The 17,524-nt window shown below is 42.9% G+C and overlaps 1 protein-coding gene across 1 annotated transcript; it reads left to right on the top strand.

Moving 5' to 3' along the window:
• Positions 1-3,564: 3,564 nt before the first annotated feature.
• LOC117738980 (juxtaposed with another zinc finger protein 1-like) lies at positions 3,565-17,475 on the top strand. Its single transcript, XM_034545195.1, has 5 exons — positions 3,565-3,838; positions 10,709-10,781; positions 12,145-12,341; positions 13,375-13,544; positions 14,628-17,475. The coding sequence occupies exons 1-5, from the start codon at positions 3,724-3,726 to the stop codon at positions 14,802-14,804; spliced, it is 732 nt and encodes a 243-aa protein (XP_034401086.1). The 5' UTR covers positions 3,565-3,723; the 3' UTR covers positions 14,805-17,475.
• Positions 17,476-17,524: the final 49 nt, after the last annotated feature.

Genomic DNA, 17,524 nt, shown 5'->3' with positions numbered 1-17,524 from the left:
CAATATTCATAAATATAAAACAACATATTGTAAACCTTCTCCAAGGGTATTATTTCAACCATGTGGGATTGCTACAGTAAGATTAAGTTATTATTGGATTATAGAGTATAGCCTATAGTGACGAAAAGAGGAAAGACATTCAAGATTCAAAAGTTTTAGCAGTGGAGCATTATTGATAAAATGTAACACATTCTGATAGACTGGGTTTCTTGTCACCATCAATCCATCCACAGTCACTACACACATTGGTAGCCATTGTGTGCTCAATATGATGTCATATGTCATGAACAGAGCAAACACCCCATTCTGCCACAAGTTTGTGTAGGGGACACATATTTTATGCATACAGGAACAAAAGATGATTATTCACTGTGTTTTTTTACAAAAGGAAGACCTTTTATGTGTATGGTGGGTGTGCCAGTTTTGAAGGAGCTGAAAGAGATATGAGATTTGAAGTATTCCGGTGATTGTCGCCTTTTAATGGTTTTCACTTAAGTTACGCTGAATTAAATTGTGTTTCATAAATGCTCACTGTTTTGTCCTTTATATTATGCTATATAATAACATTGTTCACACAAATTAACAGGAGGGACTTTGGTCATTCACCTCTCCACTGAGCTAAGCCATATCTCTGCCATGTTTGGTCAGGCTTTCCGGTGGTACAGCCGAGCTGGAGCTGAACAGAGGGATATGGTTTTGTTGTGGTTGAAGAGCAAAACGGGACCAAACCCTACTGACTCATCATCCACCAATCACCTAAAGTATGCTAATTCTGGCAGCCATGGCAACAAGAAGAAACAGGAAGTTGTAATGATGTCACTCTGTGTTTTGAGCTCTTCCCCCTGTGTGGATGTGATTCACTGAGCTTTGTTTTCAGTGAAGATATGGGAGGTTTTACAGCACGTGTGCGTGCCCGGGAAGAGTGCACAGTCATACTTAAAAGTGTATGACGGCAGCCAGGAAGTCTCTGGCTGGTGCCCTGGAGCAGACAACGCCACTGAGATTACAACTACCTCCATGGTTAAACCATGCCATCATCATCTGGCATCCTATTCACCTCAGCATGGCTCTTAACAGCCAGACTGGGAGCTTTAGACGGCTGCCTGATGTCACCCTGTCTGTAAGAATTTAGCAGTTCAGGTCAAAGGTCAAACTAACTTACTGACCTCAAACCTCATGTAGCATTACCTTCACTGTAGCTACATCACACATCTGCCAATCAGGCATCAGCTGTCAAGCTGTTCTGATTTGATACATGGTATATTTCTATCAGTGAAGTGCAGACTAATGTGGGACTTTAAAAAAGTATCTGGAAACAGATACATGTATACAAGTTACAGTCATCTGATTTTGTAAGGTGTTGGTCGGAGTTAAATTTACATCCAACTGCATCCACTCAAGAGCTGACTACTACACACACAACTACTACACGCACGCACTGCACAACACGTGTACACTGCAAGTTGTGTGTTGGCTGTCACACTAGTTGGACAGTTTGTCTTCAGAGTAAAAAAAGCTGATGAATAGAAATTACATGCAAGTTTGTTTAAGAATCCATCCCAAACTGTTGCATTGTGCGCCACCCACAGGCCTCAGATCAGATGATGTCATGCACCATAAACTAGCTTTGAGTCTCTGCCTTTCTCTCTTGCATTTCATAACACATGCTACCACTTCTCATATACATAATGGTGTTGTGAACTGCGTCACTGCAGCTCTGATACAGCATATGTGTGTAATGAGTGTGTTTACCTTGAGTGTGTGTCTACGTGCGTGTGTGGTGTAAGAGAGAACATCTGTGTGAGGCTGATGAAGTCACTGGATTTCTATACTGTACATCTGTGGACGCAGGGGATGTCATGTTGTTTTGTGTTTTTAATGGTGAGCACTCCTTTGCAGCTGTGAATGTGAATTTGTATCATGTTTTTGTATGTAAGTGGATGTGTTTCAAAAGGTTGGGTATAGAGGGCAGTCAGAAAAAATAGAGAGTGTGTTCCCAGGTCTTCAGGTTGTTTGCTTGAAGTCACAGGCCAGTGGTTTATGACAGGCCATGTTAACGCTCGATTAACAGGTCCAACACAGGCCAGCCGGCCCTGGTTAGCCAACATCTGTGATTGAAGAACATTCTCCTCTCTCTGGGAGCCACATAAGTTATCTCCTTCCCACTGAGCCGTTATAGGGCAACATTAATCCTTAAATCTTATGGATGTGATTGATGCTGTTGTAAATGGGTTATGCAACTGCTATATCTTAAATATTGACAGGCACCAACATGTGCAGTTATACTTTAACACCCAGAGTTATTGCTGGGTGACTTTGCAACAGTGATGAAAAATAAACTACAATCATTTAAAATGATACCAAAAATGATTGATTTTTTTCTGAAGCAGTTGCAAGCTAAAGCTGATATGTTTTATAAACATTTAAAACATTCGCTTTATTTAGGACATTCAAAGAAAATACCTGAGGCATAAAATACATTGACAAGGAATTTCAGCAGAATACATGTTTTCTGAACACATTACTGCAAATGAATGTTTGGGGGAATAAATGTAGGCCAACATTTTAACATGATGAATATAAAGAAAAGAATTTAGATTGTCAGCGCATGTCCGGATCACAACCAGTTGTTATTCTGGGACTATGATGTTGCCACGAGGTGACTCTGGTCAGCAGTTTGGTTCCTCCCCCAGATCAGATCTGCTCAGGCCTTTTTTCTTTGGCAGGCTCTACGATCCTAATGGGACTCTTATTTGAATGTTTATTTACAGGGTGGTGCTCAGATCGGGTTAAGCATCAGCTTTGGGACAGATGTACAGTAACTTACCTGCTACACGTGGTTTACAGTTAATGTTACAAACATTTAGACCTTGTACATACATATGTCATTTGGCCATCTACAGGGAATACACTATATCAAATTAATTAATATTATATTCAATTTACTCTTTCATACATCTTTTGGATGACTACTTAATTTCTCAGTGTACAGCGTTCCATGAGTGACTCAAATCATCAAATATTTGGAGGCCATTTTGATGTTTTAAAAGTTTGTAGCACTGGGAAGGGCAATATGTCACTATATTTAAACTTGTACAGTGTAATACAAATATATTGTATATTCAATATTTGTAATCAGCTAAGCCATTTCCATCAATTAAGCATTCACTTATATATATGCCTTACATATACATTATTGGGGTATTTACAATTAATTTAAATGTGTGCTATAACCAAAACATATACCAACATGGGTGTTCATAATACAAAAGACAAAATATGAAATAAACTGATAAATTTAAGTCTGTTCATAACAAAGATGTATACATAACAGGTATACATAAAGCTGTGTGTTAGACGTGTTTGGTGTCTTTATTACGCATGCGTAAATATTCAAAGATGTAACTTTGATTTATTTCAGCGCGTTTGGTGTCATCTATAGCCCTCATATTAATGACACAGTGGCTGCGGGGGCACACATCCCAACAGGTAGACAGGTCGTGACGTAGCCTAGCCCCCTCCCCCCCATCCCCACCCCCACCGCCCCGCCTGCCTCCCAGTTGCGTTCGCCGCTGTCCTGTCTGGCCGACCGGTGTCTGCTCCGCGCTCTGCGGCGCTTCCACCCCGAAAATCTCAACCTCCTCGCTCACCTCCCCGGCTCCCGGTCTCCCCCACCCCTTCCCCACCACCTCTCCGCCCGGTGAATGCACCAGCGCCGAAAACATGACGGGCATCGCCGCCGCTTCTTTCTTCTCCAATTCCTGCAGGTTCGGGGGCTGCGGTCTCCAGTTCGAGACTCTCGCCGAGCTCATCGTCCACATCGAGGACAATCACATCGGTGAGTCAGGCCGGAGGGTGGGGGTAGGGGTGGGGTGGTGGGGGGGGGGGGGGAGGAGAGGGAGCTGCTAGCTGGCGTTAGCTAGCTGCCTGGCTAGTTAGCTGAACTGCAAATAGGCGTGCGTTCCGCTATTCCTTGCGGCTCGCTCGAGGCTCGTCGGAGAGCGAGTTATTCAGCGACACGAGACTTGAATTCCCTTTTTTTTGGGAAAAAACACCGCTTCTCCGCGAAATACGTGAACCGGCTTGATGTATGTCTGCATACATTTGCCGTGTCGAGTCACCTCTTGCATAGGTTGCTCGACTCCGAGGGCCGCGGAGGGTCTCATAGGTGCAACTAGCATTCCGACCAGGCAGCGGTTTCACGGCTAGCGCCACCGAGAAGTCTCGTGTGTTTACGTTTGCAGGCCTGATGCGGTGCGGGGCTCGAGCCGCCTGTCGCTTTTGTCACCTCGGGTGTCTTTACGCGTCGTGGCATCACCTTTTGCAGCGCTATCCGATAATGCTTGCGCCACTTAATTGCCATTGACCCATATCTTGCGACAGACGTGCAATGAAATTGCATATATTGTCTTGTACATACAACGAGCGTCAACTTGTTGCACCCCTATGTTAGATTTTCATCTGAGGGTAAACCCTCTGATTATTGTCACCTTGCATAGACTCACTATCATACATTGACAGTTGCTGTGTTGCTTAGTTTGGAATAGCATGATATTAATGCAAGTTATTTACAGGTATTGTTCGGTAACAAAGACAGATGTAGTGCTTCAGTATACAAATAATTGTCTGTATTCGTGATAATTGTTACATTTATTAACTTATTATTATATTATTATTATTTTCCCCATCAATGCATGTGACACATGTGGCCTTAAGGAATACATTTTAATTGCACTGTTATATAGTTACTGTACCTCTCTTAGATGCAGGTGCAGTACATACACTATTATTAACAGTCATTAGCGTTGCCTAGTTTTTTGATGATGAGTGAGTGCCCCCTTTGCTATTCACCTTATCTAAACGGGAAAGTGATTAAAATGTAGTCTAATTAGTACCATGCAATGTCATTCTTGTTAAATATTTAACACTTTTTATGGCACAGTTTAAATCCGTTTTGTTTAAACAAGATTATCCTATAATCCACCATTGCAAATTACAGTGTGCAAGAATTAGTTGTGAACCAAAAAAACACACACACTAATCTGTCACAAAGTTGATGTATTCTAATAAATATTTGTGGTGTGTATCCATCCTCTGGAGGCTGTTTGAAGAGGGTGGGGTGAGGGGGTAGAATGGATGCTTCATTGAGCCAGTCTCCATGGCAACTGGCCGTCTCCAAAGGGGTTGGGGGCAGTATATTGGCTGAGTTATTGCACACCTGCTGTCTCACTAACAAAGAGCGCTACCCAGACGCTAGCTGTGGTGAGGGCAACCGACGTGTGATGTTGTCACATCACATGTGTGGCAGGACTGATGTGTAAAAAAATGAATAAAATGGGGTAAAGTTTTGTGTGACTGCTGTGAGTGAAGAGAAAGTGAGTGTGGGTGTTGGGGTTCTGGACCCTTCTTGATCTGACCATATGCTCCGTAGATTACTTGCAAATTAACCAAATCCAATGAATGACCATTTTATTTTTTTGTAACACTATATATCTTCTGACAAAAACCCCAAACCAATCAGAAAGCTAATCCAAGGACAGTATGACAGAAATGCAGGAACAGATATCGTCCGTTCAGTCACACAGCCATGCCCCACCTTGATGTATGCCCCATCTGGCTTTTAGCTTGACCTTTGACCCCAGCCGTCAACCTAGGGGAATGGCAGTTTACCAGTTAGATAGCTTGGATTAATGAGTTCCCCCTCTGCCAGTTCGTACCGCGGTTGGTCATCAGCAGCATCAAGATCACACACAGTCAAATCAATACTACTCGCAGATCAGTTACCACAGTGATAAGTGTGACAGATTGAGGTGAGAGGGGTTAGGGGCATTTTGCTGTGACTTCCCTTTTAGGTTTTGAAATGGTGCAGCAAAAGTGTGATCAACAATCAATGAAAAGATAAGCTAATTTGATCCCCCTAGTTCCTTCACGTGGGACTTCAGATAAACTGTTTGAAGCTTTGCAGATAACCTTGCTTGTGGTTGACCCTGCTGTGTGCAAAGAGATTATGAAAAAGCCGGCACTCACAATCAATCAGATAATCCAGATGTGACAACAGGTTTGTGCTATCAGATGTAAACAGCTGTAAAAGTGAGTCAGTGGGTCTGAAGTCAGGGTGGTGTAGGTCTGTGCTAGAAACAATTGGTTCATTATCGTAGACTGTGCTGCCCTCTTGTGGCTGGAGATCCTATGTGCTACATCGCCCAAAAGTTAAATTTATTGTTCCTGCCTGTATGTCAATGATCTCAACTTGTATCTTATTTGGACGTATGCCTCCTCTGACACAGCACACAATAACTGGCAGCAAACAAACCAGATGCGCCTGTCGTGATCTTTTCCGTGAGAAAATGAGGTAATGTGTGGGTCGTTAGCGCTGACCTCATCCCAGAAGAAAAAGATAGCAGCCTTCCAATAACATACCAGCACTGTTTAGATTACAGCTGCATGCAAGAGGAAATGGGTTAGGTGTTTTGTATAGCTCAGGCTTTGTGTGGTGACTCTAGGTAAGCTCTGAGGAATGCAGTGATGTCAGGCTCATCTACCTGTGTGCAGTACTGTGCTGTGTTCCCACCTGCACAAGCACATACCTGCCTCTTACCTCAACAAATAGGAGCTGGGAAGGAGGGGGAGGGAGAAAGAGATTAACAGTGGGGAAAAGAGATTTGAAAGAGAAGGTTAAGGGAGGAGAAATAAGGGGTCGGGCACAGGGAAATGCCAAACATCTCAGCTTTGTTTAGACCTAATTAACTTTGATTTTTGTTCACTTGGACTTGGTTTTATAGCTGGAATCAAAGACTGAGGTGGGACTTGACAAGATGACTCAGGTCAGCGTTGTGTTGTAATAATGCAGTCTCTGCTAAAGCATGCAGATAATTGATATACGTATATAATTAAATACCTAATCACTCAGCCCACCGGCAAAGTTTGGCGGTTTTCCTTTGCTCAAAGAAAAGGCAAATGTAAACACAATACGGTGAAGCAGTTTATACTTGTTTAGACGGACAGAAAAAAACCTTCCCTTCAAATAATGACATAATTGCATATCAGAGGAATTACCAGAATACGTCTTTGCATTCGTTTCTTTGATGTTGCCAGTAAGTCTGAGCAATAATTAACATCAAGATGAAATCATTTTGCGGTGTAATCTTTAGAGCTGAATGATTAGTTGATAAATACACAAGCTAATCAACATAAAATGGATATTTAACATGTTTTATAATAGTTAAATAGGTTAAGTAATTTCTAATAGAAATAGAAAACTGTTTTGAAGATTCTCTGCTTTTCTTTGTCGTATAGTTCTGGACTGTTAGTCAAAGGCCTGTCACAATAATCACTATACAATCCAATATGTGAACTTACTGTACAATATATGAACATTACCGTGATTGTTTTTATGTTATCATCTTATCTACACTATATGGACATGAGAATAAGTAGTCGCCACCTGCTGGCTATTAGAAATAATGCAAGTTTAAGGCTCCTCTGCATAGGTTTTACTTTTCAGCAACTAACTCTAATTCTTGATCATTGGCCTAGTGATTATATGATTGATGAACTGATGATTTATTCCGTCTATGAACAGTCACAGAATACTGAACGGCATCCCATATCACAAAACCCTAAAGTCCATGGTGATGCATCAGATGTCTTGTTTTGTCCGACCAACAGTCCAAAACCACCACAACATATTCAGTTATGTTGAATGTTCTCAACGATGCAGAGAAGCTGCAAATCACCTCAACTGAGAAACTGAAAAATTACACAAATAATGAATTGATAATCAAGATATTACCTGTTGACCGAATTTATGATTGATTGATTTTTCATACATTTGCCATATTGTGTGATATTAATCAGTATAACAAAATACCCTTATTGATATGATGATGATGTAAAACATTTAGCCCGTGCCAGATTGTTTCCTATCCCTCTTCCAGAGGTGTGAGCTGGGAAGTGGCGTGTGTTTGTGCATGTGAGAGAGAGTGTTTCAATGTACTTCCTAAATGACCTGTCAGGGTGTAGCGGAGCAATTAGTGGATTGGCATCCCAAACTGGAAACTACAGGCCCTCTCTTTTCACGCTACACATACATCCGCATACACATAGTCACACAGATTGCCTTTCGGAAGTCGCAGGGCCCGAGCGCCCCGCCAAGCACTGGGAAGTGTAATTACAGAGAAGTTTGCCTTTTCCCCCACCCATATCCCCCCCTTCTCCTCCTCCTCCTCTCCTCTCCCTCCATCCGGTTGCCTGCTGCTCTAGAAACACGTTAAAATGCTCTCTGTGGCTTAATTAGCAGCCTGCAAAACAAGCCATGCATTCTTGGCCTGGTTTCAACACATACACACATGGAAAGACACATGGAAAGACCTATACACATGTGCAGACCTATACACATGTGCAGACCTATACACATGTGCACATGCATGTGGACACATGCACACAGTGGGTATTCAGCAGGGGGCAGCAGTGTACTGTTGGTGAGAGATGGATGCCTGTGTTGAGATGAGTGGAGATGCAGTTGATTGGTTGCTGCTTTTAATGACAGGAATGTGAATTAGGGAGATATTTATAGACCCTGGAGACTCAGACATGCAGGACACATGCATTGAAACCCACACATGCAGAAGGAAAACTCAAAAAGCAGGCCGCTTGCAAAGCACCTTGTCAGTTCAATGTAAAACCTCTGAATGAAATCATTGAATGTGTCTCTTCATTTAGTTTAGTGTCTGTGTCTAAATATGTGTGTGAGTGTGTATGTGCGGGTCGCCTCCTGCTCCAGCGGCAGGATCAGCAGCGTGTTAGCTTCCTGTCCTGCTAGGTGAGCGGAAGTCATAAAGCCGGTGAACATTTACTGCAGCTCTCTCGCTCTCCGCACCTGGCTTACTCCATTTTCACCAACACCCGGCCCTCCTCCCCCTTCTCTACACACACATGCACACACTTACCTCATCTTAAAGCAAAGACCGGAGCTTCTTGTACATCCCGAGTTATTACCTCTGGCATTATTTGTTCTCGTTCTTGTTTTTTTATACCTTGCTGCCAAACATTTGCCTGAATGGCAAATGTAGCTGCCTGCTACTGTTACAGTGTTCATGGCTATTCTGAATAACGGCACTTTCTTTTGATTGATACATTGATACATTTCGGAGGTTATTTTTTGATAGTTTCTGCAGAGTGAAACAAGCAAGGAATGCCCTTACCTACTTGGCTTGACTTAAACATAGCTTACTGAACTACACAAAAATATTCAAACTCAGTGGATTTAAAGAGGTCAGACTTTAAGATGCAGCTTGCTTTCATTGTCATGTTTTCTGACTCAGCCTTGTCAGTGGTGTAGGTTGAGGTGTGTTGTTTTAGTGTTTGTGTTTGTGTGTGTGTGTGTGTGTGTGTGTGTGTGTGTGTGCTAATGCATGCTCAGAGAGCTCTGGTCTCTACATCTGAGCAGCAGGTAGGATTATTAAGGCTTAGCTATAAAAGACTGTTGAAGACCACCTCTGTGGACCACCTCGGATTTGTGTGTGTTTATGGATGCATGGCCCTTCTATCTTTTTCCCTCATCTAGCCTCTTCAGTGCTTTTACATAAAGTCAAATGTAAAAGATTCTACTGTACAATGCAGCAGTGGTAGTGTTAATGTTTTTCTAGGTTGTTTTCGTGTTTGCTGGTCTCCTTGGTGTTTTCCTGCACTGTGGGAAGTCTGCATTCTTTTTTAATTATGAGGTGTGAAAGCCTGAAACTAAAGGACTAAGAAGGCCAACACGCAAAAACACGCACGCACATGGGATTAGTTGGAATGCGCGTCCAGGAGTGTGTTGTTAATTGTTGCACAGTGATGATCCAGTTCTTGGATCTGAATTGCAATACATCTGCTTACCATTACATATAAAGCAGCAATTATGCCTACATGCACACACACATACACTCACGCAAGCACAGCCATGCATGCCATGGCTAAAACCTACTTTTTAGTGTGGATCTCTCTGAATGTTCCACCGTTGAACACTTGATGGCACTGGTACTTTGAGGATGCACCCACCCGCAGGGTTTTCATGCACACTTGCTCCTGTTTTCCAGGGGGTGGGAGGTGGGGCTTTGAAGTTAAAGCTGCTTCCCTCAGGCAGTGGAAGTTGTGACTACTGTAGTGTTTCTGACCTAGCAACTCAACTGGAAAGTGTGTGTGTGTGTGTGTGTGTGTGTGTGTGTGTGTGTGTGTGTGTGTGTGTGTGTGTGTGTGTGTGTGTGTGTGTGTGTGTGTGTGTGTGTGTGTGTGTGTGTGTGTGTGTGTGTGTGTGTGTGTGTGTGTGTGTGTGTGTGTGTGTGTGTGTGTTGAGTAATACACTGTGTACATTCATCACAGCCTCCAAGTCGCTTTTTCACTCTTGGACAAATTTCTTCTTCGCCACATTCAGACTCCAGCAATGATTAATCAGCCTCTGGTCACTTTGGGAAAGGCATTCCTAAATTACAGACAGCTTGGCGCAATAATGTGCCACAAGTATCTGAAATGTATCTGCAGGCTCTTGCATATTATGGACTAATACAGAGAATGTAGTGTGAGAAACATCCTGCAATCTATCAGCCAGTCTGGCAGGAAGAATAGATGTATGAGTCAGCTACATACTAAGAGTATTCAAGCAACATTTTCCCTCCAGAGAGAGCAGTGATTAATCTGAATGTCTCCATCTCTCTTTCTTTCTCTCTCTCAGACACAGATCCGCGGGTCCTGGAGAAGCAGGAGCAACAGCAGCCCACTTATCTGGCCCTAAGCTACATCAACAGGTACACACATACAAATACACGCACACACATACGCACACCAACACACACACACACACACACACACACAGACCGAAGCAAAGATGTCTACAGAGGGCAGCATTGCTCCACCAGTGTGAGTGAGTGAGTGTGAGAGAATATGTGGCTTGCGGAGAGCAGCTCAAATGATTGATGTCTTCCCATAGACAGAGCAGTGACTCATCCACAGACCAGCACACAACCACACAAGACAATCACTCCTAATTCCTTGTGCACCGCCAAAGGCTGCCTTTCAGGATTATTGCATATGTGTGTGTTTTTGTGTGGTGAACCGATGTGTCACATTCCACTTCATGCACCGTTAAATCACTCCAAGACGCAGCGTTGAGAAAGATAACGGTAAAATAGAGAGAGCTAGGTTTGTTTTCTGTGGTAATTGTTCGAGTGGTGAGGTTGTAAATGTCACCCGTGTTTACTGTACAATGTTGTGACGACTGTATATTTGAAGGGGCGGCTCATTCAGCAGCTCAATTATGTCTCGTCAAACCTTAGACTTCCCTCTCTTAGCACCAGTGCACAGAACAGCCATAATTAGACGACACCTTAAATGATTATAATATAGCAACAAATAACCCTATAGAACGTCACAAAGCACGAACAAAAGTAATATCTAAAAAAGTATATAGTGTTTATTAAAGTTAAATCTAGTTAATCACAACTAAACTGGTTATATTGTTGTAGTTTTCACCATCGTTCCTTTCAGTAAAAATATCACTGTGCTCACCAATGGCATTGCTGAGATTCGGCAGCATTGCTAAAAAGAAGTTAGACGGGGCAAGGAACACCAGCAGTCAGCCGATCAGACGGGCTACAAACCTGAACATATTTGGGAGATAAAACAAAGGCGATTTGTCAGATTATCGACAATATGGTTTGTTATAAACATCCACCACAGCTTCTAGCTTTCCCCCTCTTGCACTTGTTATAGATGTACCTGCACATTCTTTCTTGTGCAATAAGGGTTCGTGGCCAACGTGTTTTAGTTTAGTTTTACCTTCAAAATAATGGGGCATATCCTGTCAGTCGGTGTCACTCCTTATGTACGTCCCCATTTGACTTTATTGTAACGATGTCCGTGTGTTCTAAGTTAATTACTTTGCATAGAGTTATCATAACTGACCAAAAAAACAATGGCCAAAGAAATTAGGACCCACGTTGTAATTCACCAGAATTATACAGGTATATTTCCTTTGAATTAAGTTTTGGATTTCAGGAAGTTCACCTGCGTTGCCTCCATTAATAAGGAAATCAAGTTGATATCATGTTGGTAAATTATATTAGATTCAGGGGCTTCACCGTGTTCTTCACCACCGTTGGGTGCAATCAGGTTCATGACGGATGCAGCGCGCCGGGAGCAGGAGACCATGAAGAAGAAGGCCACGCCCAAACTGTCCCTGTCCCTCACTGGCGGAGTATCCAGGAATAGCACGGCCACGCCTCCTCGACACACCAGCGGTAACCTGACGCCTCCCGTCACACCCCCCATCACCCCCTCCTCCTCCTTCCGCAGTAGCACACCTACAGGTACGACAGGTGTGTTTGTCGAAATGTCTGTTTGACCGTATGTTTGTACTTGCGGAGTAACTGGAGCTGTTGAAACGGAATTATGTAAATCAACTCTCCGAATAGAAAAAGCTCACGGTTATGTTTTACGCCACCAGGAACCCATTTATCAAATTCAGACCGCATTCAGATGAGCAGATGAAGATTTTTGTAATGTAAATACAATGCAGCTTATTTCGTACCTGGCTACTGCAGAAGAACATATTTTTATTCAGTAATGCAAACTGGCCATTTTTCCTCATATGTTTGAATCAAGAAGAAAATGGAAACCAGAAGAGGCTCAAAGCCCAACTACTGTCTACTGCCGTGTGTGAGTTAGTGTTTTGGCTTCGGTGGCTCCTGCAGTGAGCAGACCAGTCAACACTCTGCTAATTACATAGCAGCTGTCACGCTGTGTGTTCGCATGGGGCCGTGTGTTGCACGGCCTAGAAGCAGATGTCCAATTCCAGCCCAAATGGTTCCAAACGTAGTGTTAGGTCTGGGCTTATACACCAGCACGGCTACACACACACACACACACACACACACCCTCTTTCGACATGTGCCAGGGTGCCATCCATTTCCTCATGCTGAGGTGCAGCATTTCCTGTGAGATGGTGGGGGGTCAGTGGGCCTTTAAGTGTGTGTATTAGTGTGTGTTTGTGTGTGTTAGCATGTGAGTGGAAAATGTACTTTTTCCAGGCTGAGCAATGGGGATCACTCCCACTTAATGATCTCTTTAACAGTGCCAAACCCTGCGTTTTGACTCACAGGCATACACAGAAGCACACATACACACGCACACACGACTGCTGTTTTGTCTGCCCGCTTTCAATGGCAAGTGGGCGGCTCATGCATTACAGAACGCAGCAGAATATAGAGAGAGGTATTAATAAAAAGTCACAAATAATTTATGTTTGGTAAATTCCCAAGGCATGATGTAATTTTGGGTCATAACCCCATAATGATCGATTTCATCTTTTTATTGTTCTTCGTGTCTCCATCGTGTCTCCAGGCAGTGAGTATGATGAGGAGGAGGTAGACTATGAGGAGTCGGACAGCGATGAGTCGTGGACCACAGAAAGCGCCATCAGCTCCGAGTCCATCCTCAGCTCCATGTGCATGAATGGGGGAGAGGAGAAGCCGTTCGCCTGCCCCGTCCCCGGCTGCAAGAAGAGATACAAGGTAAGGCCCGACCCTGCCATGGGACACAAGGTTTAGTTGTTTCTGATGACGTCAACACTAGAGCTTTTGTCTGAGTATCACATGTCTGGACATAATATTTTAAAAACCACATTATAAATCAAGGATGCACGAATAGAAGCAGTGATAAATTGATCATGGTATATTTGCTTTGGTTGAATTTTATCACGGCTGGTAACAAAAACCTAATTCAGACCAAAACAGTAACGTGGGATGAAGTCACATTTGTTGTTGATCTGAAAGAGTCCACATGTGTTATCCAACCAGATAACACATTTTTCAGATTTGTCATCCAAGTATGCAACAATATTTTGTTGCAGGTCTGACATTTGATTTAAAATGGTATATAGGAGTTTCAGTAATAATGTAACTTTAATGTAACTAGAATTATTATAAAGTTATCAGTAGTGAGTAGTAATTAAGCAACTGCTACGGCACAAGTTTACGGGCAGGGTAATGATCATTGCACTGTCCTGTACCACTGGCATGCGTTCACTTGTGGTGACCATTTTGAATTATTGTAGCAAGTGTTAATACGGCTACTGCCAGCAGCTGTTTATCTCAATAAGAAAATCAACCCGTGATCGCAGTCTGGTATGAAAGTGTCGCACACAAGCCCCCAGCAAGAGCACCAGGCTTTGAGGCCAGTTTGACATAACCGTGAAATTACAACTTCCGGGTTTGTCTTGTGATGCTTTTGGGCCGAAACAAATTTTTTCCCACAGACTTTCCCGATGTATGTCTGTGGGAAAAAGTTGTTTTCCGCAAAAGCTTTAAAATCAACTTCCCAGTATGACCACTTAAATAGCCCTTATTTAAATCATTCGGTTTGAAATGATAAAGTTATTAATTTTGTTAGGCTTCATGTGCCATCTGAGCAACTTTTAAAGGAATGAACGGTGCCCTGACTCCAACGCTGTATCCAGTTCCCTTTTATACATCCATGGTCGCACACAGGTCGCGTTGCGTGTCCACTACTGTGTGTCACACATGGGTTTGTGTAGAAAGGGTGCTTGTTACTCTTCGCGACTTTTGTAATGTATCCTCTCTTCCCTGTCTCGTCAGAATGTGAACGGTATCAAGTACCACGCCAAGAATGGTCACCGCACGCAGATCCGCGTGAGGAAACCCTTTAAGTGTCGCTGTGGCAAGAGCTACAAGACCTCGCAGGGCCTGAGACACCACACCATCAACTTCCACCCGCCTGTCTCCACCGAGATCCTGCGCAAGATTCAAGGCTAGAGCCCAAGATCCCACCGATCTCTGCCCCAAACATAGCCCTGTCCTGACTTCCCTTTATCCCCATCCCTTCACACTAAAGGATCATGTGTGTGCTTTAATTTTCTTGTTTCATCTTTTTTGTTTGTATGTTTTACATACTTTGTTTTCTATCCATGTTATATCAATTGTATTTTGAGAAAGAAATGTATCTTTGTAGTATTTTCATTGTTGTACATTTGCACATTCGTATATGCTATCACGTTATTTTTTTCTATATTTTGTTTGACTTACATAAGGTGCTAAATGTAAAAAACAGAAAGAAAAAACACAAAAACAAACGATATGAAAGATGGGAAACGTAAAAGATGTGAAACAGGAAGTGCAACCAAGCCCTGCCCCTTTCCCTACTGTCTTTGAGTGGGATGAAGTTGACATTAGTGCTGATCTGAGTTCAGTGGTTGTTTCATTCCCTTTTCGTTCGATGCAGAGTTCACTGAGCTTAGATCTGTGCCTTCGCAGTAACTTCTGAGGGTTTCAGTGCGAGAGTTAAGTTATACTTTAAATAGATATATTGATATATAAACAATAGACAGATATGTATGTGTACATAATAAATATATAAAGGTATTCATGAGCATATACATAAATAGTTACACTTTATTTTCAAGCTTTATTTGATATATTTTTTATATTTTTGTCAGTGTTTTCATTCTCTTCGGTGTCAGTAAGAGTTACTTTCATTCCTTATTTGCTCAGCCGGGTCAAGGTCAAACAGCTGGCTGACTTTAGGTTTGGAGAGTTTTCTCCCACCACACCTCTAGATATAGAGCCAAAAGGCCTTTCGGTTTGACACTCTGAATTGTGTGCGATGTTTTACTGTTGATCAGGAAGGAACCTATGAGAACACGATCCATATCTTGAACATGTCATCCCCACGGAAAGCCATCCATGTATTTCATATCTCCAGTGTTTCCTCATTCAGAGTGCCAGAGCTGTGTTCAAGAGACTTAGCCGGGAAAGCCGGTTAAGCATCATTCTGTATTCCAGTTGCCAAGATCTTTGTTGTTTAGTTTTTTTCCATGATGTTGCCAACAGCTCTCCACTGCCAAACACTGACCATACCATGTGCCTGATGAGGGGGGAGGGGAGGGATGTTTGGTGGGTGGGTAGGTAGGGGGCGGGAGTAATAATGGTTTCACCCTGGAGGTCGCCAAATGTGTGGCAATGATTTTCTTCTTCATTGCTCCTCCAAAATGTGCGCATGAGTGGATGTACATCGACGGAATGTGTTCATGCATGCTTTCTGTGTCGTGAAGAGAGGAGTATTGTGTGAAAGAAGATTTGTATTTGAAAGAGATTACCACCTACAACCCGTTGTGTGTGTGTGTGTGTGTGTGTGTGTGTGTGTGTGTGTGTGCGTCTGTGTTGTAGACGAGAGCATTCCAGTTCATTGTACGGATGTGTGTGTTTTTTCAGCAGTATCCAAGTCATCAGCTATAGAGTGTTACTGTATTCTGTGTTTCAGTGGTCTGACCTGTCGTGTTGTGTGTGTGCCATGCCGCTGGTTCGACTCCTGTGGAGCAGGATGGCTAGCGGTGTTGCGTTATGTTGTGTAGCGGTAGCCAACTCGTTGCCCCTGACTGGGAATTCATCATTCATTGCCTCTAAGAAAAACAAGAGCGTTGCAGTAAAGCTGCTGCGTGCCAACACACATTGTTTCATAACATCATTTTCCACATCGTGCACAAAGTTTTAAATCTGCAGAATGCTCAACGAATGAGTTTCTTTCTCCTTCGCTCTTTTTGAAGGGTACAGTGACCTCTGACATGCACACACCCTCCTGTCCTCCAGGCTGCTGTTGCCATGCAAACCACATGGTTTGCATGGCAAGGAGACTTTTTATAAGACTTTTTGATACTTCATTTTCCACATAATTGTTTCTGCTATGTGTTTATTTCATTATTTTTTTTAAACATACTGTTCTTATTATTGTAATTATCATACGCCTGTACTGTACTTACAATGCCTTCAATTAGCGTGCTACCTAACAAAAAGCACAAGTGTGTGTGTGTGTGCCTGAAAGACAGCCACGTCTATTCTGAAGCACTGATAAGTGAACCAAGATCCCCAAAATCTTGATATCAGTTTCAAAGTGGTTCCATGAACTTCTTACCCCGAAAGTAACCCTGAGATAATGGTTTGCGTGCGATAGAAAAGCTTCATTCCTGCCTCTCGGCGTCAGGGAAGAGTTCCCGTGGCCGAGACGGGTCTAGATGGACGGAGACTGAGAGTCTGCCGTTGGAGCTCTGTCAAACACTCGTAAAACCATCCCCTGCTTCACGGTCACCATGGCAATAGTTTCAGATTTACACAGGGTCCAATTGCAGTATTACACATATGGGAGAGGAGGAGCGGAGGCTGTGTGCAGGAGGAGGCGGCGAGGGAGGGGTTTCAATATACTGTGTACAGTGAATGTATTGTAACGTGTCTGTTGTCAAGTGCTTTTAAATTATATTTTCGTATGTAACGTGGAGACCAACGTTTCCTTTTTGTATGGGGGGACAACAGGTTGTGAGCAGAGCGACATGTAAATGATGTCAAAGTGTCTTTCTATATAAAAGAAAAGCTGCTTAAATGTAAACAAGAAATGACTGAAGAAAAAAACCCATAAAAATAAAAGTGTAAAGCTCTGTAGCTCGGACTGACATGTCATTTCTTCCCTTTTCAACCCAAATAGACGA

This window comes from Cyclopterus lumpus, chromosome 11, assembly GCF_009769545.1.
Source record: "Cyclopterus lumpus isolate fCycLum1 chromosome 11, fCycLum1.pri, whole genome shotgun sequence".
Lineage (NCBI taxonomy): Eukaryota > Metazoa > Chordata > Actinopteri > Perciformes > Cyclopteridae > Cyclopterus > Cyclopterus lumpus.
Note: the sequence above shows the minus strand (reverse complement) of the source record. Positions and strands in the feature narration are given on the sequence as shown.